At 47.6% G+C, this 16,767-nt stretch overlaps 1 protein-coding gene across 2 annotated transcripts in view; it reads left to right on the top strand.

Moving 5' to 3' along the window:
* Positions 1 to 16,767, top strand: part of TTC12 (tetratricopeptide repeat domain 12) — a 46,834-nt gene that overhangs the window by 15,017 nt on the left and 15,050 nt on the right. For both annotated transcript variants that reach the window (XM_081098915.1, XM_081098916.1), the window contains 6 exons: positions 3,715 to 3,774; positions 8,537 to 8,608; positions 12,680 to 12,740; positions 13,140 to 13,328; positions 15,077 to 15,146; positions 15,976 to 16,064. In XM_081098915.1, the coding sequence (XP_080955041.1) occupies positions 3,715 to 3,774; positions 8,537 to 8,608; positions 12,680 to 12,740; positions 13,140 to 13,328; positions 15,077 to 15,146; positions 15,976 to 16,064 (541 nt within the window). The remainder of the gene's footprint in view (positions 1 to 3,714; positions 3,775 to 8,536; positions 8,609 to 12,679; positions 12,741 to 13,139; positions 13,329 to 15,076; positions 15,147 to 15,975; positions 16,065 to 16,767) is intronic.

Here is a 16,767-nt window from a genome sequence, read left to right as displayed (position 1 = left end):
GTCCATGGGGTTTTCTCAGCAACGAAGTTGAGAGCCTTGTGAAATCTGAGAAAGATGAACCTGGATGGTATCCATGACAACTGGCTCTGTTTGGGGTGTGGGAGAAGCTGACTTGTATGGAGCATTTGCCAATTTCCACGGTGTAAATACTCTCGCCGTGGTCCAATTTCAAGCTACCAACTTGAAATCATTGGAGGAGGGCTTGGGAAGAGCCCTCTGTAATCAATTCTGCCCATATCAGTCAACTCCAGTGCATCGCTGGTGGTAACCAGGCACTTTCCATGTGTGTAAAGGAGAAAACTGGTGGCATGAAATGACCTGTGAGACCTTGGGATGCTGCCATCATGGGTTGTCCAGCCTCCGGTTTAATGGTAGTCTAAGGGCTGCTCTCCTGTTAATTTCTTACCCATTGTATCCATCCCTCTTTGATTAAGATGCTGTGACTGGGGTTGACTGGACAGCTGATGAGTCTAGAGCAATGGTTCCCAACCTTTTTTTGGCCTTACCCCACCTATGCATGTCTAAAATCCTGATGCCCCGCCCCCCACCGTGACATAAAATTCTTATTCAAAAAGTGAACTCCTATTCATGTAGAGGAAGCCTAAAAGGCTATTAACTTGGTCTAACAAGCTTCCAAAGAACATGGCATCCATGAAAGAGAAAAATAAAAGAATGAAAGAACAGTTGAAGTGCTGAGGAAGAAATCACTAAGAAATTGTTTAAAAAATAATAAGAAGTGACATGAAAAATAGCAAATAAAGTTTCAAAACATATAGTAGAGAACTAAAGTGCATAAATATGTCTATGAGGCCCCTAGAACCATAAGAAATGCAGAAAATTCACTGCTAATAACTCATTCTCAAATTGCCCCCCTTAAAAATAAAATTGTCCCTTTTTGGGATGTGTGCCCCACATTGGGAACCACTGGCCTAGAGTCAATTGTGAGTTTTTGAAATCCCTAATTCCTCAGTTTTATATCACAGAGCTCTGCACACAAAATTCATGCGTGGGTATGGTCCCTAGGCCTGGCCTGCCATCAGGGCCATCTTCCCCAGCTACCCACAGCCAGCCCCACCCCCTGCCACCACCCACCCCCGGTTCCCCATTTGCCATTGGGTGATCAGTGCCTGGCGGCTAGGGGAAGGGACCAAGAGGTTGGCTGTTCCCACCCACTCGCTGGCCCTGCCCCCACCATGTGTCGCCCTCTGTGTGAGAGGTGACCAGCGGGGCGGGGGCCTTGGCCTGGCACCACCTGCATACCCCACCACCCAACCCCAGTTCCCTGTTCGCCATCAGGAGATTGGAGCCTGCCAGCCACCGAGGTGGTCAGTGCGCCTCATAGTGACTGGTCCAGCAGTCATTCTGATTGTTCCACCATTAGGGTCAATTTGCATATTACCCTTTTATTATATAGGATAGCGGCCTGGTGCACGGGTGGAGGCCAGCTGGCCTGCCCTGATGGGGGCCCTAGCGGGGTGGGGGTCCCCGCTCAGGGGTGGGGCCAGCCTGGGCAAGGGGCCACGGGCTGTTTGCAGGCTGACCATGCCTCCCTATCGGGGTGGGGGTCCTTGCTGGGGGGTGGGGCCGACCAGGGTGAGGGGCCACTGGGGGTTTGCAGGCCGGCCACACCGTGATCGGGGTGGGGGTACCCACTGGGGGGTGGGGCGGGCCTGGGTGAGGGGCCGTGGGCGGTTTGCAGGCTGGCCACACCCCCAATTAGGGTGGGGGTCCTGCTGTTGGGGGGGGCAGCTTGGGTGAGGGGTCGGTAGTTCTGGTTTCTGGTCATTCTGGTCATTCCGCTGTTTAGGTCGCTGGGCTTCTATTATATAGGATGGGCTCTGTTTCCTGGAATTCCATGTAAAAACTGTCACCCAGATGTTTATTATCTACTTGTTAAAGAAGGGACAAGGTGGATAGTTCGCAGTTGAAACGGAATGTCACCTGTGACCTTATCTTGAAAAGCACCTGAGTCTGTGTGTGGTAGAACTCTCTGTTGCTCAGGCCTGGAAAACCGGCAGCTTCCTGGGCGTGACTATCCAATGGGCAGTGTCTGTTGGCAGGACCCGTGTGAAATGCGCTGAGGCTGTGTCATTACAAGAGGAAGAGCCCGCATCAGCTCCAGTTCCTGTAACTGGAGAGTAAGGATGCCTTGCTGTGTGTGCTGAGGAAGAGTGTGCAAGCAGGACCCCTGTGGTTCTGAACATGTGGAAAAGCAAAAGGGAACGGGAAGTTACAGGGTGTTGACTCCACGCTTGGAGGCCAAGGTTTGGGAAGTGATAGTGATTTAATGATAAATAAATCCAAGCTCAGCATCACTCATCAGCTCAGCAGTTTAGATTTGAGTTGAGATGACATTTACCTAGTCCCATTGGTGGAGAAATTGTTATAAAGAAATGATTGGTGAATAAAATAGCCAAGGGTTGATTTAGCATTAGTGTACATTTTATCACCCTAACAGGATCATACATTTTTTTAGGGCAAAAACTGCCATACACTTTTCCCCCTAATGCTTTATTTATAACAGATGTTCAATAAATTCTTTTAAGTTACATAACACTGGAAGCATAATAAGTCAATTTAAGGGAATTAAGTTTCTGTTCCCACTTCAAAAGAAACATTTAAATGCAAACAATTAATATAATAATTATAGTTCCTTTTTATTTATCCCTAAATTGGTCCCTGAAACATTTACCTACTAATGCTTGTTCAGTCTTATTACTCTGAAGTTATTTGAAAGCAATAAAATTGAATTGCTTTGAAAATGTTATGTAACTCAGATTTATATCTAATTCAGACGGTCTATACCCTGATTCATCTAAATTATATTTTTACTGTACTCAGTTTAAATAGCACTTTGATTAGTTCTGGAGAATCACATAAGAATGACTACAGATGAAAATAAGTAAATGCACCAAAAGCTTTGGTGAAACAGTTCCTCCCAGCTTCCCAAAGAGAAAGCTTACTTGGAGACAAATAAATGCAAAATGTGCTGCCTGGTGTTAGGAATCATCTGAGTCACTGATTGTTTTTAAGATGCCTCCCCTGTTCGCATGTAATATTAGAAAACACGTCATGAGGACCCTATCAATTGAGTGTTTCTGCTTGCTAGAGAGAAACTGACCCTTTTATTTATTTGTTTTCCTCCTGGAGCTAATGTTATGATCAATGGATTGCTGGTGTCATTTAGATAAATCATTTGGAAAAAGTAGTTCTTAAAATGTGGAAAAGCAAAAGGGAATGGGGAAGGTATAGGGTATTGAATCCAAGCTTTAAAAAGAACAAAAGAAAAGAAAAAGTAAAAGTCTGTAGAGAAATTGTTGAAGCCATGCAGACCTTTCGAGTCTGTACGTTTCCTGAAGAGCAGTGAGTGTCATGACATCATGGCTGCAGTTGTCTAGAAGGATGCTAGTTTCCAACTCATATCCTCTGCCTTTCAAATGCATCCCAAACCCTGAGGAGAGGATGGTGCCTTATAGAACAGAAAGCTCAGGGTCAGAGTCCTCCAACTTCAGTTAGTATACACTCCAAGGTAATGAAAGCACCCTCTAGCAGCTTCCCGCAGAAATTCATTAGCTGGCTGCTGCCAGCTCCCTCCTCACTTTGGTTGGATGCTGGCCAGTTACTTCTCATCACCATTGGACTGTGCTTTCTGTGTGAGCTAAAGACCCTTGCTATAGAGTTGTATGTGAACAGCAGCTGTCTGTGTCATTTCAGGCTTATATAAAACTTGGGGACTACCAGAAGGCACTAGTGGACTGTGACTGGGCTCTGAAGGTAAGAAGGTGTTTCCTTCTCCACAGGATGGAGTGGGGTTGGCTTGGGCCAGAGGCTTCAGTCCTAAAGTGAGTAGAGGGGACCTGCCAAAGTGTGGTGGTGGGCAAGGGTAGAGGTACTGCCGTCAGAGCCTCAGTTTCCTCACCTAGAAAACAGCTAGAATAGAATTGTCTCGATGGTTAGGACAATGTACATAAAGAACCTACTCTTAGAAAGTGCTCCAGAGAAGCTTCTGCTCATATTGGTTTCCCAGGGTTCAGGGCAGCGGGCACCCTCAGCTGTTGTGTCAGCAGACACGTTGCTTCCCTTGGTCATGCCTCCTCCTCTCTCTCCAGCCCGTGGAAGCTTGCTTCCGCAGCGCCATTCTTCCCCATCGCTCTGCGCTTTCCCCTCCAGCCCTAAGCATTTGGAAATGTATGCCAGCATCCCCTCTTTGCAGCGGATTAACCAGAAGAAAGAATTCCTCTTGTTCAGCCTGGATGCTAGTCAGGCCTCAGGCAGATAGTAGCATAATACTATGCTTGGCATTTCCTCCAAAGTCTGCCAAAATAGACAATTAAAGGTGGGGACGGTTGGGGAAAATATTAGAAGGGCTTTTAAAAGATAAATGTCATGATCATAGAGACATTATTTCAGATGACTACTAAATAGTTAAATAGCCCTTAATCCATATTCCCCTAAATTACTCTGCCATGAGGGCTTTAAACAATTAAGACCAGTGCTTCTCATACTTCCTCGCCAACGTGCTGCCAACGGAATGAGCATGAGCCCCTGGAGGGTCTAGAGGCAGAGAGCATGACATTTCTTTTTGGGCATGTTTTTTATCTTAATGATCTGTGTGAATTTTGCATTGCACGCCATACAATTTATCTGTATGTCTTAATGTATGCATATTATTTTAAATAAAACCAAGCACAATTGAAGTGCCAGGAGAACATACCAGACTTATCTTGGGACTTGATTCCCCGAACAGCACCCCGACCGCAGCTGAATGGGCACGTGGCCCAGGCAGGAGCACACTGTGTCGCGTGCTGGCCACACGCGTGCTTCCTGTTGCGCGGTAGGCCAGGAGACGGGAGTGGAGTGCAAGTTCGCCTTTGCTGCGGTTCATAAAACCCCGGGGATCCTCCCGAGCCACCATCTGTGTGCTTGACTTCTTCCTCCCCTAGAGCATGTGGTGGCGACTCAGCCATCATCACGTCCTCACGTTACAGGAACTGTGGGGCCCCACAGCTCCGGCACAGGCCACCAGCCTGCTTTGTCACTCCACTGGGTCATGATTTCTTTCCTACCATCACCTGTAAGAGAAGAGAGATGTCCTAACAATTAGAGTAAAACCCAGCATTGGCTGCTTGCTGGCCTTGAGCTGTCGCATTTGAGCCTCACGTCGTTCTATTCTATTGTGTTCAGTACCACTGTTATCCTTATTTTTCTGGCATGGAAACCGAGCCTCGGAGATGAGTGAAGTAACCTGCACAGGACCACACAGCGGATGTCGGTCTAACAGTGCACTGTGCTCTGAACCATCTACCAAAACACCTTTTCACAGGAACGTTGAACCCACAGCCCCTACCTGGGGGTCTCACTCCCTTCTGTGGAAGAAACAAAATCGCCTCTTGGGGCTCCCAGGAATATCTCTCCTGATCTGAAAAGAACCAAAGCGGTAGTCACACCGTATCGGACTCAGGGTAACACACTGGTCCGATCCCAAATGTTGACTGAAGCACAATGTAATTGACAGTGAAGCCCAGGCCAGAGCAGGCCCCGCAGAGCTGACATTAGAAGATGCTGACACTCAGCAGCCAACCTTGTTACAGGCCCAGCAAGGCTCCCAGTTGAAGCGTTGGGTAAACATGGGAGGGATGGAGAAAAATGTAAAGGGGTTCCGAGACCTAACAGTGGTGAGCTCTACATCAAAGCCGTGAACTAAAAAGTTTCACTCGCTTTCAAAGCACTGTATCGATAGTGGAGGCCAGTGCGCTCCACTGCTAATAGTATTAGTACCTTCGTGCCCGTTGAGTGTTTCTGACAGCTCTCAATTGGCAGACAGGCCCAGGATGATATTTCAAGACCCATGCTCCTGGTCAGGGAAGATCAGGCAGCAAAGCTGGTTTTAGCTGGGGTCAGACCGTCACTCTCTCAGCAGAACACCTCCTGCACAATAAAGCTCGTCTTCCTCACAGTAAACATGTCTTCCTCACAATAAAACCATCTTTCTCCACGGCAGGATTCCCTTCAAGGGGATATGAGATCATCCCTGTGACACTCCACACATGATGGAAGCAGAAGAAGGAGAAAATCCACTAGCAGCCCTTTGCTCAGTGACTGAGGAAGGTGTCCCCGCGACACCCCTTCCTGGTGACCCACAGTGGGCATGGGCCAGGCGCTGGTCCTCCAGTTGTGACGGTTCTGTGGACACGCAGCTCTCATGGGCCATGGTGCTGCAGCTCCGCTTTCCCTTGGCCACGCCTTTCCCGCTTCCTCATCCCCACCCTCTCAGTCCTCCAGGGTTCAGCCCTCAAAGCTCCCGGTTCCTCTCAGGGTTCCACTCTCATCTCTGCAAGTGGCTCTCAAACCTACTTCCCCAGTGTGCGCCTCCCGGCTCCAGGGCTGCGTGTCTCTGCCTCCTGCCAATTTCCATCCGCTGGGCAGCATCTGAAACAAGCTCTTCATCTTCCCTTCCGCCTGCTCATGGCACATGATGTCTTCCAGGCATAGGCATCCCAAAACGTTTGAAACGACATCCTCCTTCCCTCATCACTTATGGTTGGCTGATGCCGCTCAATTCTTTCTTTGACGGAGCTCTGGTGTCCGCACTTTTCCTTTCACTCCCACTGTCACTGGGACATCAGATGTTAGCCCTCCTTCTGAGTGATTGTTCTGGTCTCCTCCCTTATCGCCCTGCCTTTCCCTCTGGGCAGTTCTGCACGCTGCCTCCAGACCAGCTCTCCAGCCACAGCCACGGAGCAGTCATCCTACCAAGCCCGGCATTCAAGGCCTCCATGTGGAGACACAGTCCAGCTCACCCCTCCCAGCCTGGTCTGCCCTCTGTCAGCACCTGCTTCAGGTTCTGGACTGTCCACTGCAGCTCCCTGAACTCTCTGACCTCGACCTTGCTCAGCCCATTCCCTTTATCCTCCCTCTTCACCTCTCTGTACTAGTACATTCAGGATCCCGCTCGGGTCCATCCTCCTCTGCTGCCCTTTGTGAGACTGTTTCTTCAGAGTGCATTTCCTTCTACTGAGCTGCTAGAGCACTTTTCTGCAGGAGATTTGGTATAATTTTTGAGCCTTTGGTGCCCAATCAAATGGCCAGATTTTAAATCCCAGCTCTTCCACTTGGCATCAATGTGACCTTTAATCCTTAGTTTCCTCGTTGGTAAAATGAGGATAACTGTATGTCATAGAGTTGTTTTAAAGTTTGTATGAAATAATTTATATGAACCATATGGAAGGGACTGTATGCAAATGCCCTATTTATACTATTACTGCCATTCACTCAGCAACAAGTCAGGAAACATTATTCATGGAAATTCATGCCTCTATAAAGGGCTCTCCAATAACAATTATTGTTACCTCTTCTATTGTTATTTCACTTTTCTTTACATTTTCTCTCTTGTCCAGAAATGGGTTGCTATTGTAACTGCAGCAGCAGCCTCAGATACCATCTCATGGGCACCATACTAGTGTTTGACATGCGTTTTCCCCTCACAACAACAGAGGGAGGGAGGGAGGGAGGGAAGGAGGGAGAGAGAGAGAGAGGAGAGAGAGACTATAATTATCTTCATTTTCCACATGAGGACAATGAGCATCAGGAAAGTCAGGGAACCTGGTCAACATCCCACTTCTGGTGAGAGCCACACCAGGGGTTCACCCCAGATGTTTTAGACCCTGAGCCTCATTCTTTTTATTTTAATTTCTCTTTGTTTGTGTGTTTTCTTAAAGCCTCACCCTTAACCTCTTTAAACTAAACCCTGAAGGCATCTGACCCGGCCCAATGTCTTGTACATAAAGCAGATTCAATTACTTAATTGGATGTTTTAAATTGCAGTTTATGTCTTTGTGCCAGTCATTCCCTCTGGAGTAATAATTAGGAGCAGACAGGGGCAGGGCCCCTGTGTACATGGTTGAGTCTCAGCCTCGGGTGTCAGTCCTGCCTTTTGAAGGAGGCAACCCTCCTGGCCTTCAGGGATAAAAGGGTAAGCTCCCAGAGTATGACTGTGGTTTATTTCAGGGAAGGAACTTCCCAGGCCTAGATGTAATGATCATCTCGGCTGCTTACCGGAATAAAGTGTCCTCTCGTCTAACAAACCAGTGATTTTCAGGCGTGGCTGCATTTACGTCACCTGGAAAGTTTAAAACAATAGATTGATGCCTGGGCCCACCCCACAGTACAGTGTAATTGATGTGGGGTTCAGCCTGGCCGGTAGCAGTTTTGTAAGTGTCCCAGGCAATTCCTATGACCTGCCAAGCCCAGGAGCTCTTCCAAACAAGGTTTCTGGTTTCTTTCCTGACGAGTGTCATTAAATGGAAATGCAGGCTGGCGGGCATCATTAATCAGTTTGCTAGAGAGCTTTCTCATGTATCCTGGCTCCTTGCAGGCATCAGTTAGCTTGGTCCCAGATGCATGGAAAAGGTTTAGTTGTCCACTCTGGGAGCTGTCCTGGGAACAGAGCCTGGCTTCTACAGTTAGCTGGGCAGTCAGGGGGTGCCAGTGACCCCAACCTTCTGAGGCGTCTGACTGGTCTTTCTCTTCCATGCAGTGTGATGAAAAATGCACAAAAGCTTATTTCCACATGGGCAAAGCCCACCTGGCTCTGAAGAACTACAGTGTGGTAAGTTCCTAGAGGAATGTAAGTGGCAGGTTTGATCGCAGCGATGCTTCCGACCCTCTTGTTCCTCCAAGTTGATTAAATATCAACCCACCTCTTAGTATTTTCCAGGGAAAATCTTAAGCTCTTAGAGTAGGGAAGGATGTTGAGGGTCCTCTAGGGCAGCCCCTGCTATAGCAACCCCTCTGCAATATCTCACCAGTGTTCAGCCCTGGAGGAAGCATCTCTGGAGAGAAAGACAAAGGGAAAAAGATGAAAACAAAAGGCACTTGTAACCTTTTCACCCAAAAGTAATCATGCTGGTATATCTTCACAGTTCGCTGGTTTTTAGTCGATTCACAGAGTTGTGAAACCATCACTACAATAAATTTTGTAATATTTGTGTCACTTCCCCCAAAGGCCATACATTCATTAGCAGTCACTCCCTTTCCCTCCACCCACACCTCGGCCCTAGACAACCACTAATCTACTTCTGTCTCTGCATTTGCCTAATCGAGGCTCTTCATCTGAGTAGAATTACACAGTGTGTGGTCTTTTATGGCTGGCCTCTTTGAGTTAGCATAATGTTTGCAAGGGTCATCCAAGCTGTGGCATCAGCACTTCATTCCTTTTATTGCTGAATAGCCCATTGTATGGAGAGACCACATTAATAGGTTGTTTCCACTTTGGGCTAATGTGAACATCCAGGTACAAGTTTTTGTGAGACATTTGATTACTATCCTCTTGATTGTAAATAATACCTAGCAGGGAACCGCTGAATCACATGGTAACTGTTTTAACTCTGGAGGAACTGCCCAGTGTTTTCCAAAGTGGCTGCAGCCTCTTGATTCCCACCAGCAGTGTACGCTTCCAATTTCTCCACATTCTGGAGAAATAAAAATACTTGTCATTATCTGTCTTTTTTATTATAACCATCCTAATGGGTGTGAAATAGTATCTCATTGTGGTTTTGATTTGCATTTCCCTGATTTCTAATGATGTTGAGCATTTTTTCATGTGCTTACTGGCCACTTGCCTATCTTCTTTGGAGAAATCTCTCTTCAGATCCTTTGCCATATTTATATTATGGATAAAAGTCCCTTATCAAATAACTTATTGGCAAATATTTCTATCACTCTTTGTTTTGTCTTTTCACTTTCTTGATGGTGTCCTTTGTGGTACAAAATTTTTAAATTTTTTATTGATTTCAGAGAGGCAGGGAGAGGGAAAGATAGAAACATCAGTGATGAGAGAGAATCATAGGTTGACTGTCTCCTGCCATGCCCCCCATTGGGGATTGAGCCCACAACCTGGACATTTGCCCTGACCTGGAATCAAACCATGACCTCCTTGTCCATAGGTCAATGCTCAACTACTGAGCCACACCAGTTGGGCAAAATTTTTAAATTTTGATGAAGTATACCTATATTTTTCTTTGGTTGCTTATGCTTTTGGTGTCATTGCCTAACCTAAGATTTACTCCTATGTTTTCTTCTAAACATTTTATGGCTTTAGCTGTTAAATTTAGATCTCTGATCCAGTTTGAGTTGATTTTTGTATATGGTATGAGGAAGGGATCCAGCTTCACACTTTTCTATGTGGATATCCAGTCATCCCAACACCATCTTTTTGAAAAGACTATTCTATCTACCACTGAATGATTTTGCCACCCTTGTCAAGAATTGATTGATCATAAATGCATGGGTTTATTTCTGGACCCTCAATTTTGTTCCATAGATTTATGTGTCTATTCTTGTGCCTATACCACATTTGTTCATTTGGCTTGATTCCTTTAGTTTTGTAGTAAATTTTGAAATTGGGAAACAGTCTTCTAACTTTTCTCTGCCTCTTCAAGATTATTTTAGCTATTTTGGGTCTCTTGATTACCAACAAATTTCAGGATCAGCTTGTTAATTTCCACAAAGAAGCCAGGTGGAATTTTGATGGAGACTGCAGTGAATCTGTAGATCAATTTGGGGAGTATTGCCATCTTAATAATAGTTTTTCAATCCATGAACATGGAATGTTTTTCCATCATAAGATACTAGATTTTTTAAAAAGAAATTGTCTTCTAAAAAATATTTGTCTTTTTAAAAAATATTTCCTTTGTTGCATTTTAATTATTACAATACAGTTTTATTGTAATAAGGTTAATAGTAGAAAAGAAAATACTAATTTCCCCTTCTCTACCAAATTCTATTCACTCATTTATTCATTTAGTTATTTAACTCAGCAAATATGTATTGCATGCTTTCTATATTTCAGGTACTATTCTAGGCAACAAGAATATAGCAATAAAGAAAATAAAAATCTTTGACTTAATTAACTCATATTTTTCAGGTACAGGTGGCCACGTGACAGAAAAACCAAATAAGTAGATGTGTGGTATGTTGGGTAGTGATAGTGTTATTGAAAAAACTTAACCAGGAAGCAGCAAAGGTGTAGAGTGGTCAGGAAGGACCTCTCTAAAGGAAAGGAGGTAGTGAAGTAAAGAAGAAGTAGATGTATAATGGGGGAGTGGGCCAGGTGAAGAGAGAGTCAGAATGTAGCAAGCCAGGAGGAGAGTGATAAGAGATGAGGTCAGGCAGGTGATGGGGTAGGTGGGGGCCTGATCCCCTCGGGCCTTGCAGGCCTTGGGAGGATCTTGGGTTTTACTTTGAGTGAGCTGGGAACCATCAGAAGGTTTTCAGTAAAGAAGTGAAATGATCTGATTCATGTTTTAATGGCTCACTCTGCTGTATTTGAGCCGTTAAGTTGAGACTATATTTTGACATGGTAATAAAGAACAGAACCAGTAATAAGGCTAGTTAAATAAGTAATAATTTGCAACAAATTATCCAAGTGAGGTGATGATGGCTTGTACCGGCTTGGTGATGAAGGTGGTGAGAAGTGATGGGATTCTGGACATATACCGGCAGGGAAGCCAGCAGGAATTGCTGGTAGATTAGATCTAGGGTTAGAAAGAAGTTGGATACAGGATCACTGTCCTAGTCCTTTGGGACTGCTATACCATAGACCAGGTAGCTTAAACCACAGACACTTATTTCTCACAGTCTGGAGTCTGGGAAGTCCAAGATCAAGACCCCGCAAATTTGGTGTCTGCTTCCTAGTTCATAGGCAGCCGGAGAGTGAGCGAGCTCTCTGGGGCCTCTTAGTAAGGACACTAATCTCGTTCTTGAGAGCCCCCTCTTCATGACCTAATCACCTCCCACAGGCCCCACCTCCTAAGTCATCCCCTTGAGGGTTTAGGTTTGAACATAGGAATTTTTAGGGACACAAACATTTAGCCCATAGCAGTTACCGTGTTTGATGTGTATCCTCTATCCTGCGACATTGTTCTTTACTAACGTGGTTTTTCTTCAGTTTATTTCTTAATCCTAATCTTCTAAACAAGCCTTGAGCCTTCAAGAAAGCTCAGAACTGTTTTGTTTTGTTTTCCCTGTGCTTTTTCTCTTGGTACCCTATGGACAGTTCTCGATATTCCTGAGGACAGCACTGCCCTAAACCCAGCATCGTGCCTCATGAACTAGAATCTTTCTTTTTCCAGAAACTTTCTGTCCAGCACTTTCCTCAGTGAGAGCCCCTCACTCAAGCTTTCAAGCTGACTCTATATGCCCGGCTCTTTGCAGCCCTGTACCCTTTCAGTAGGCATCTCTTGTTTCCTGTTCCCAATCTCTGTCAACAATGTCTCCAACTTTGTTTATTTCCTGACTCCCTTGGGCATATCTGACAGGTAGCCTCCTCTTCTCGCCCAGTGCAAATATCATATTTAAATTTTGTATTTAACCTTAGCCAGACATGATCCACAAGGATTTAGGAATGGAAATTTTCTATCACAGGTCATATGACAGCACTACTTTTTAAAAATAAATTTTGAAATAATACCCATTGCTTTGTAGACCCAGAGAAGCCTAAAAAAAAAAAAAAAAAAATGTCAGATGCATGCTGTGCTCACATGCCTGCCTCCTGTGCCGGGAGCAGGAGGGACCAGAGGAAATAATGAAGCCAAGTCCTGTGATACCTGGTGTCTTTCTTATAATCACCTTTGCCCGATACCCACTTGTCAAGGTCTTGTGTTTGTTTGTTTTTTTCCAGTCTAGAGAGTGTTTTCAGAAGATCTTAGAAATAAACCCCCAGCTGCAGACACAGGTGAAAGGTGAGAATGTTCCTGCTGATGGCCAGTCCTCTGCTCTGGCCCTCGGCTGCCTTCATGCCTTCTCTCCGCGGCTGCAAAGCCCTGCCTTGCCTGCATCCCATCCTCTGTGTTAACAGGCTGCCTGCGCCTCTCTCCTCTGCTCGCCAACTCAGATCTTTGCCTTCCTCCTTTGTACACACCACCCTTTAGAGCCTTCTGGATAGGGAATTCTGTTTTTGCATCCCCAGGATTTTAAAGTTCTGGGTGCAGACTGTACACTTTTCCTAAAATTCTCCTTGCTGAAGATGAGTTAGAGTTATTTTAATGCTTATGCCTCTCAACGCCCCATCCTCACAGAGGTCACTCCTTGTGTGGTAGCATTGGTGCCAGGGTTGTTTTGTTTCCCTTCTTGTTTGCTAGATTACCTGGATCAAGTGGATCTTCGGGAGAAGGCAGACCTCCAGGAGAAGGAAGCCCAGCAACTGCTGGACTCAGGAAAGAGCACAGCTGTGACGACCAGGCATCTTCTGGGGACTCTCTCCAAGCCCGACCAGAACCCCTTGTTCTACGCGGGGGGCATTGAGATCCTGACTGAGCTGATGGAGGACTGTAAGCCAGAGACGTGTGGCCTCATGAATGTTGTCGGTGTGAAGGGGCAGAGTTTAGAGGTCAGAGACTCCCTTCCTTCCATGAATATTGATCGAAGATCTACAATAATGTAGGTGGGAAAGGGGATGCACAAGAAATATACCCTCACCCCCGCTCCAGCCTCTCCTCAGGGCATGCGTACACTCAACATCCATACAATAAACACCACACACAGACAGTACAACACAAAACACACACACAGCATGCCTTCATTCTGTGTACACTTACTGACATCAACACACAACACAGCATGTACACAAAACACATCACACCATATACTTATATCCACATAACATATACTGCATCTATTCACCACTCACACATGCTCCACACTTCCTACACATATCCACACACCCTTTGCATATCCCACACAATACCCCATATATACCCCAACCACCCTGTCTGAACCCCACACATCTCGCCCCAACCATAGAGAAATGGATAAATGGTAAGGTTCACCCCAGTTGCACTTAATGGTTGCTTAAGAGCTGTAAACAGTTTCAAAGCCGCCATCAGTTCCCCTACTGATGAGCACCACACTGTTCTCTTTCATCAGTCCCTGTCCACAGTGGTCCCAGTCCCTGTCCACAGTGGTCCCAGTCCCTGTCCACAGCGGTCCCAGTCCCTGTCCACAGTGGTTCCAGTCCCTGTCCACAGCAGTCCCAGTCCCTGTCCACAGTGGTCCCAGTCCCTGTCCACAGTGGTCCCAGTCCCTGTCCACAGTGGTTCCAGTCCCTGTCCACAGCGGTCCCAGACCCTGTCCGCAGTGGTCCAGTCCCTGTCCGCAGTGGTCCCAGTCCCTGTCCGCAGCGGTCCCAGTCCCTGTCCGCAGCGGTACTAGTCCCTGTCCACAGTGGTCCCAGTCCCTGTCCACAGTGGTCCCAGTCCCTGTCCACAGTGGTTCCAGTCCCTGTACACAGCGGTCCCAGTCCCTGTCCGCAGTGGTCCCAGTCCCTGTCCACAGTGGTCCAGTCCCTGTACAGAGTGGTCCCAGTCCCTGTCCACAGTGGTCCAGTCCCTGTACACAGCGGTCGCAGTCCCTGTCCGCAGTGGTCCAGTCCCTGTACACAGCGGTCGCAGTCCCTGTCCGCAGTGGTCCAGTCCCTGTACACAGCAGTCCCAGTCCCTGTCCGCAGTGGTCCAGTCCCTGTACACAGCGGTCGCAGTCCCTGTCCGCAGTGGTCCAGTCCCTGTACACAGCGGTCCCAGTCCCTGTCCGCAGTGGTCCAGTCCCTGTACACAGCGGTCCCAGTCCCTGTCCGCAGTGGTCCAGTCCCTGTCCGCAGCGGTCCCAGTCCCTGTCCGCAGCGGTCCCAGTCCCTGTCCGCAGCGGTCCCAGTCCCTGTCCGCAGCGGTCCCAGTCCCTGTACACAGCCATCCCAGTCCCTGTACACAGCCGTCCCAGTCCCTGTACACAGCGGTCCCAGTCCCTGTCCACAGTGCTTCCAGTCCCTGTCCACAGCGGTCCCAGTCCCTGTCCGCAGCCGTCCCAGGCCCTGTACTCAGTGGTCCCAGGCCCTGTCCGCAGTGGTCCCAGGCCCTGTACACAGTGGTCCCAGTCCCTGTCCACAGCGGTCCCAGTCCCTGTACACAGCCGTCCCAGTCCCTGTACACAGTGGTCCCAAAGCTCCTCTTCTCAGCCGGGGTGGTGACAGCTGGACAGCAGGCAGTTCAGGAGTCTGACATGGGCTTCTCTGACATTGCTTTAGGCGCAGAGCGAACTTTATTCAGAACACACAATGGATTCAGTATCATCAGTGAGAATGAAGTCATAAGAAGGTAGGCATGTTTGTAAAGACAGCCAGTGTCAACGCAAGGAAAGCCCAGCATTTCTCATGGAAGCAGACACTAATGCATGGGCAGAGACCTCACTGGATGAGCCCCGCGCAGTCACTGTCGGTGGCCCCTGTCCAGTGCAGAGGTGCTGTGTGCGCCCTGGAGCCGGAGCCTCGGGTAGTGTTAGTTATGCCACAGTGACTGCAGAAAAGGTCCCAGAACCTCCCAGGGCTTCCCCAAGCACTTCAAAGTCCGAGACGCGACGGTGCTGCTGGCTTCCCACCAGCTGCAAGATTGCTGTTCGTTTCCTTCGGGAATTTAGCTGATCATATCAGGAAATGAGGTCAGCTGAGTCCTGGCTGCTCCCATCTATAATTTCATCTGAAGAAAGACCCATATGATAGGCGGCTGTTTGCTAAATTTATTTTTATTTTATTTTGTATTTCAGTTATTCTAGTGTAATTCCTGAGGCTTAGGATGCTACTGTGGGTTGGAGTCACCAGCACATGTTTGCCTGCATGAGGAGGCCCATGTACCCTAAGTGGTGTGCTGGCCACCATGCACAGGTCGCGTGTGACCATGACCCTTAGCCCCTGGCTCAGACCCTCGCTGCCTCCCCTCCCCGCCCCCAGAGTGGCCTCCTCAGCCTGCATCCTTGTCTGGAGCTCTCAGTCCAGTGCCTCACGGTCCTTTGGTCCTGGTGACCTGCAGCTCTGGATTATAGAACCACTTCTCACCCCATATTGTAGGCCTGTTGGTGCAATGAAACCAGCTGAAAGGAAGATGAAGACTGACTTCCAGTTTTTACATTGTTCCCCCTTGTCCATTCCAGGTGCTTTTCCACGGCAGGAAAGGATGCAGTGGCAGAGACCCTGTGTGTGTCTGTTCTCAGGCTCTGGCAAGCTGTGTGCAGGGGGAACGGTAAGCCTGGCCTATCACACCTCATCACCCTTTTTTAAAATATATATATATTTTATTGATTTTTTACAGAGAGGAAGGGAGAGGGATAGAGAGTTAGAAACATTAATGAGAGAGAAACATTGATCAGCTGCCTCCTGCACACTCCCTACTGGGGATGTGCCCGCAACCAAGGTACATGCCCTTGACTGGAATCGAACCCGGGACTCTTCAGTCTGCAGGTCGACGCTCTATCCACTGAGCCAAACCGATCAGGGCACTTCATCACCCTTAACACCCATTAATGCAAGAGCTGCGTGGGCAGACAAGTTTGTTCCCCCAGAGGCCGAGCCCTGGAGACTCGATGTCTGGACCTTCCCTCAGAAAAAAGCATATGGATCAGAATCAAGGCCTGCACCCACTTATGTCCCTGGCACCCTTGCAGCGCCATCCGCATGGCCGAGGCCGCTGTCGGCGTGATGAGTGGTCTCAACTGGGGTTTTTGCTGACCACAGGACCCAGTTGAGCATCACGAGCTTTACAGTCTGCCGGGGCTGACCAGCAGCCCCTGAATGGCGGGTGAACAGATTACTCAGACACAGATTGACTGTGTAAGAGAGGGCTCAGGGGCCCCAGACTTTAGTAGCCAGAGGAGCCTCTATTGTCTGCCTCATTAGGCCTTTATTGGAATTTTTATCTTTAGATACAATCAGTGGGGTGAGTAATC

The sequence above is a fragment of the Myotis nattereri genome, assembly GCF_964212035.1.
Source record: "Myotis nattereri genome assembly, chromosome: 9".
NCBI lineage: Eukaryota > Metazoa > Chordata > Mammalia > Chiroptera > Vespertilionidae > Myotis > Myotis nattereri.
Note: the sequence above shows the minus strand (reverse complement) of the source record. Positions and strands in the feature narration are given on the sequence as shown.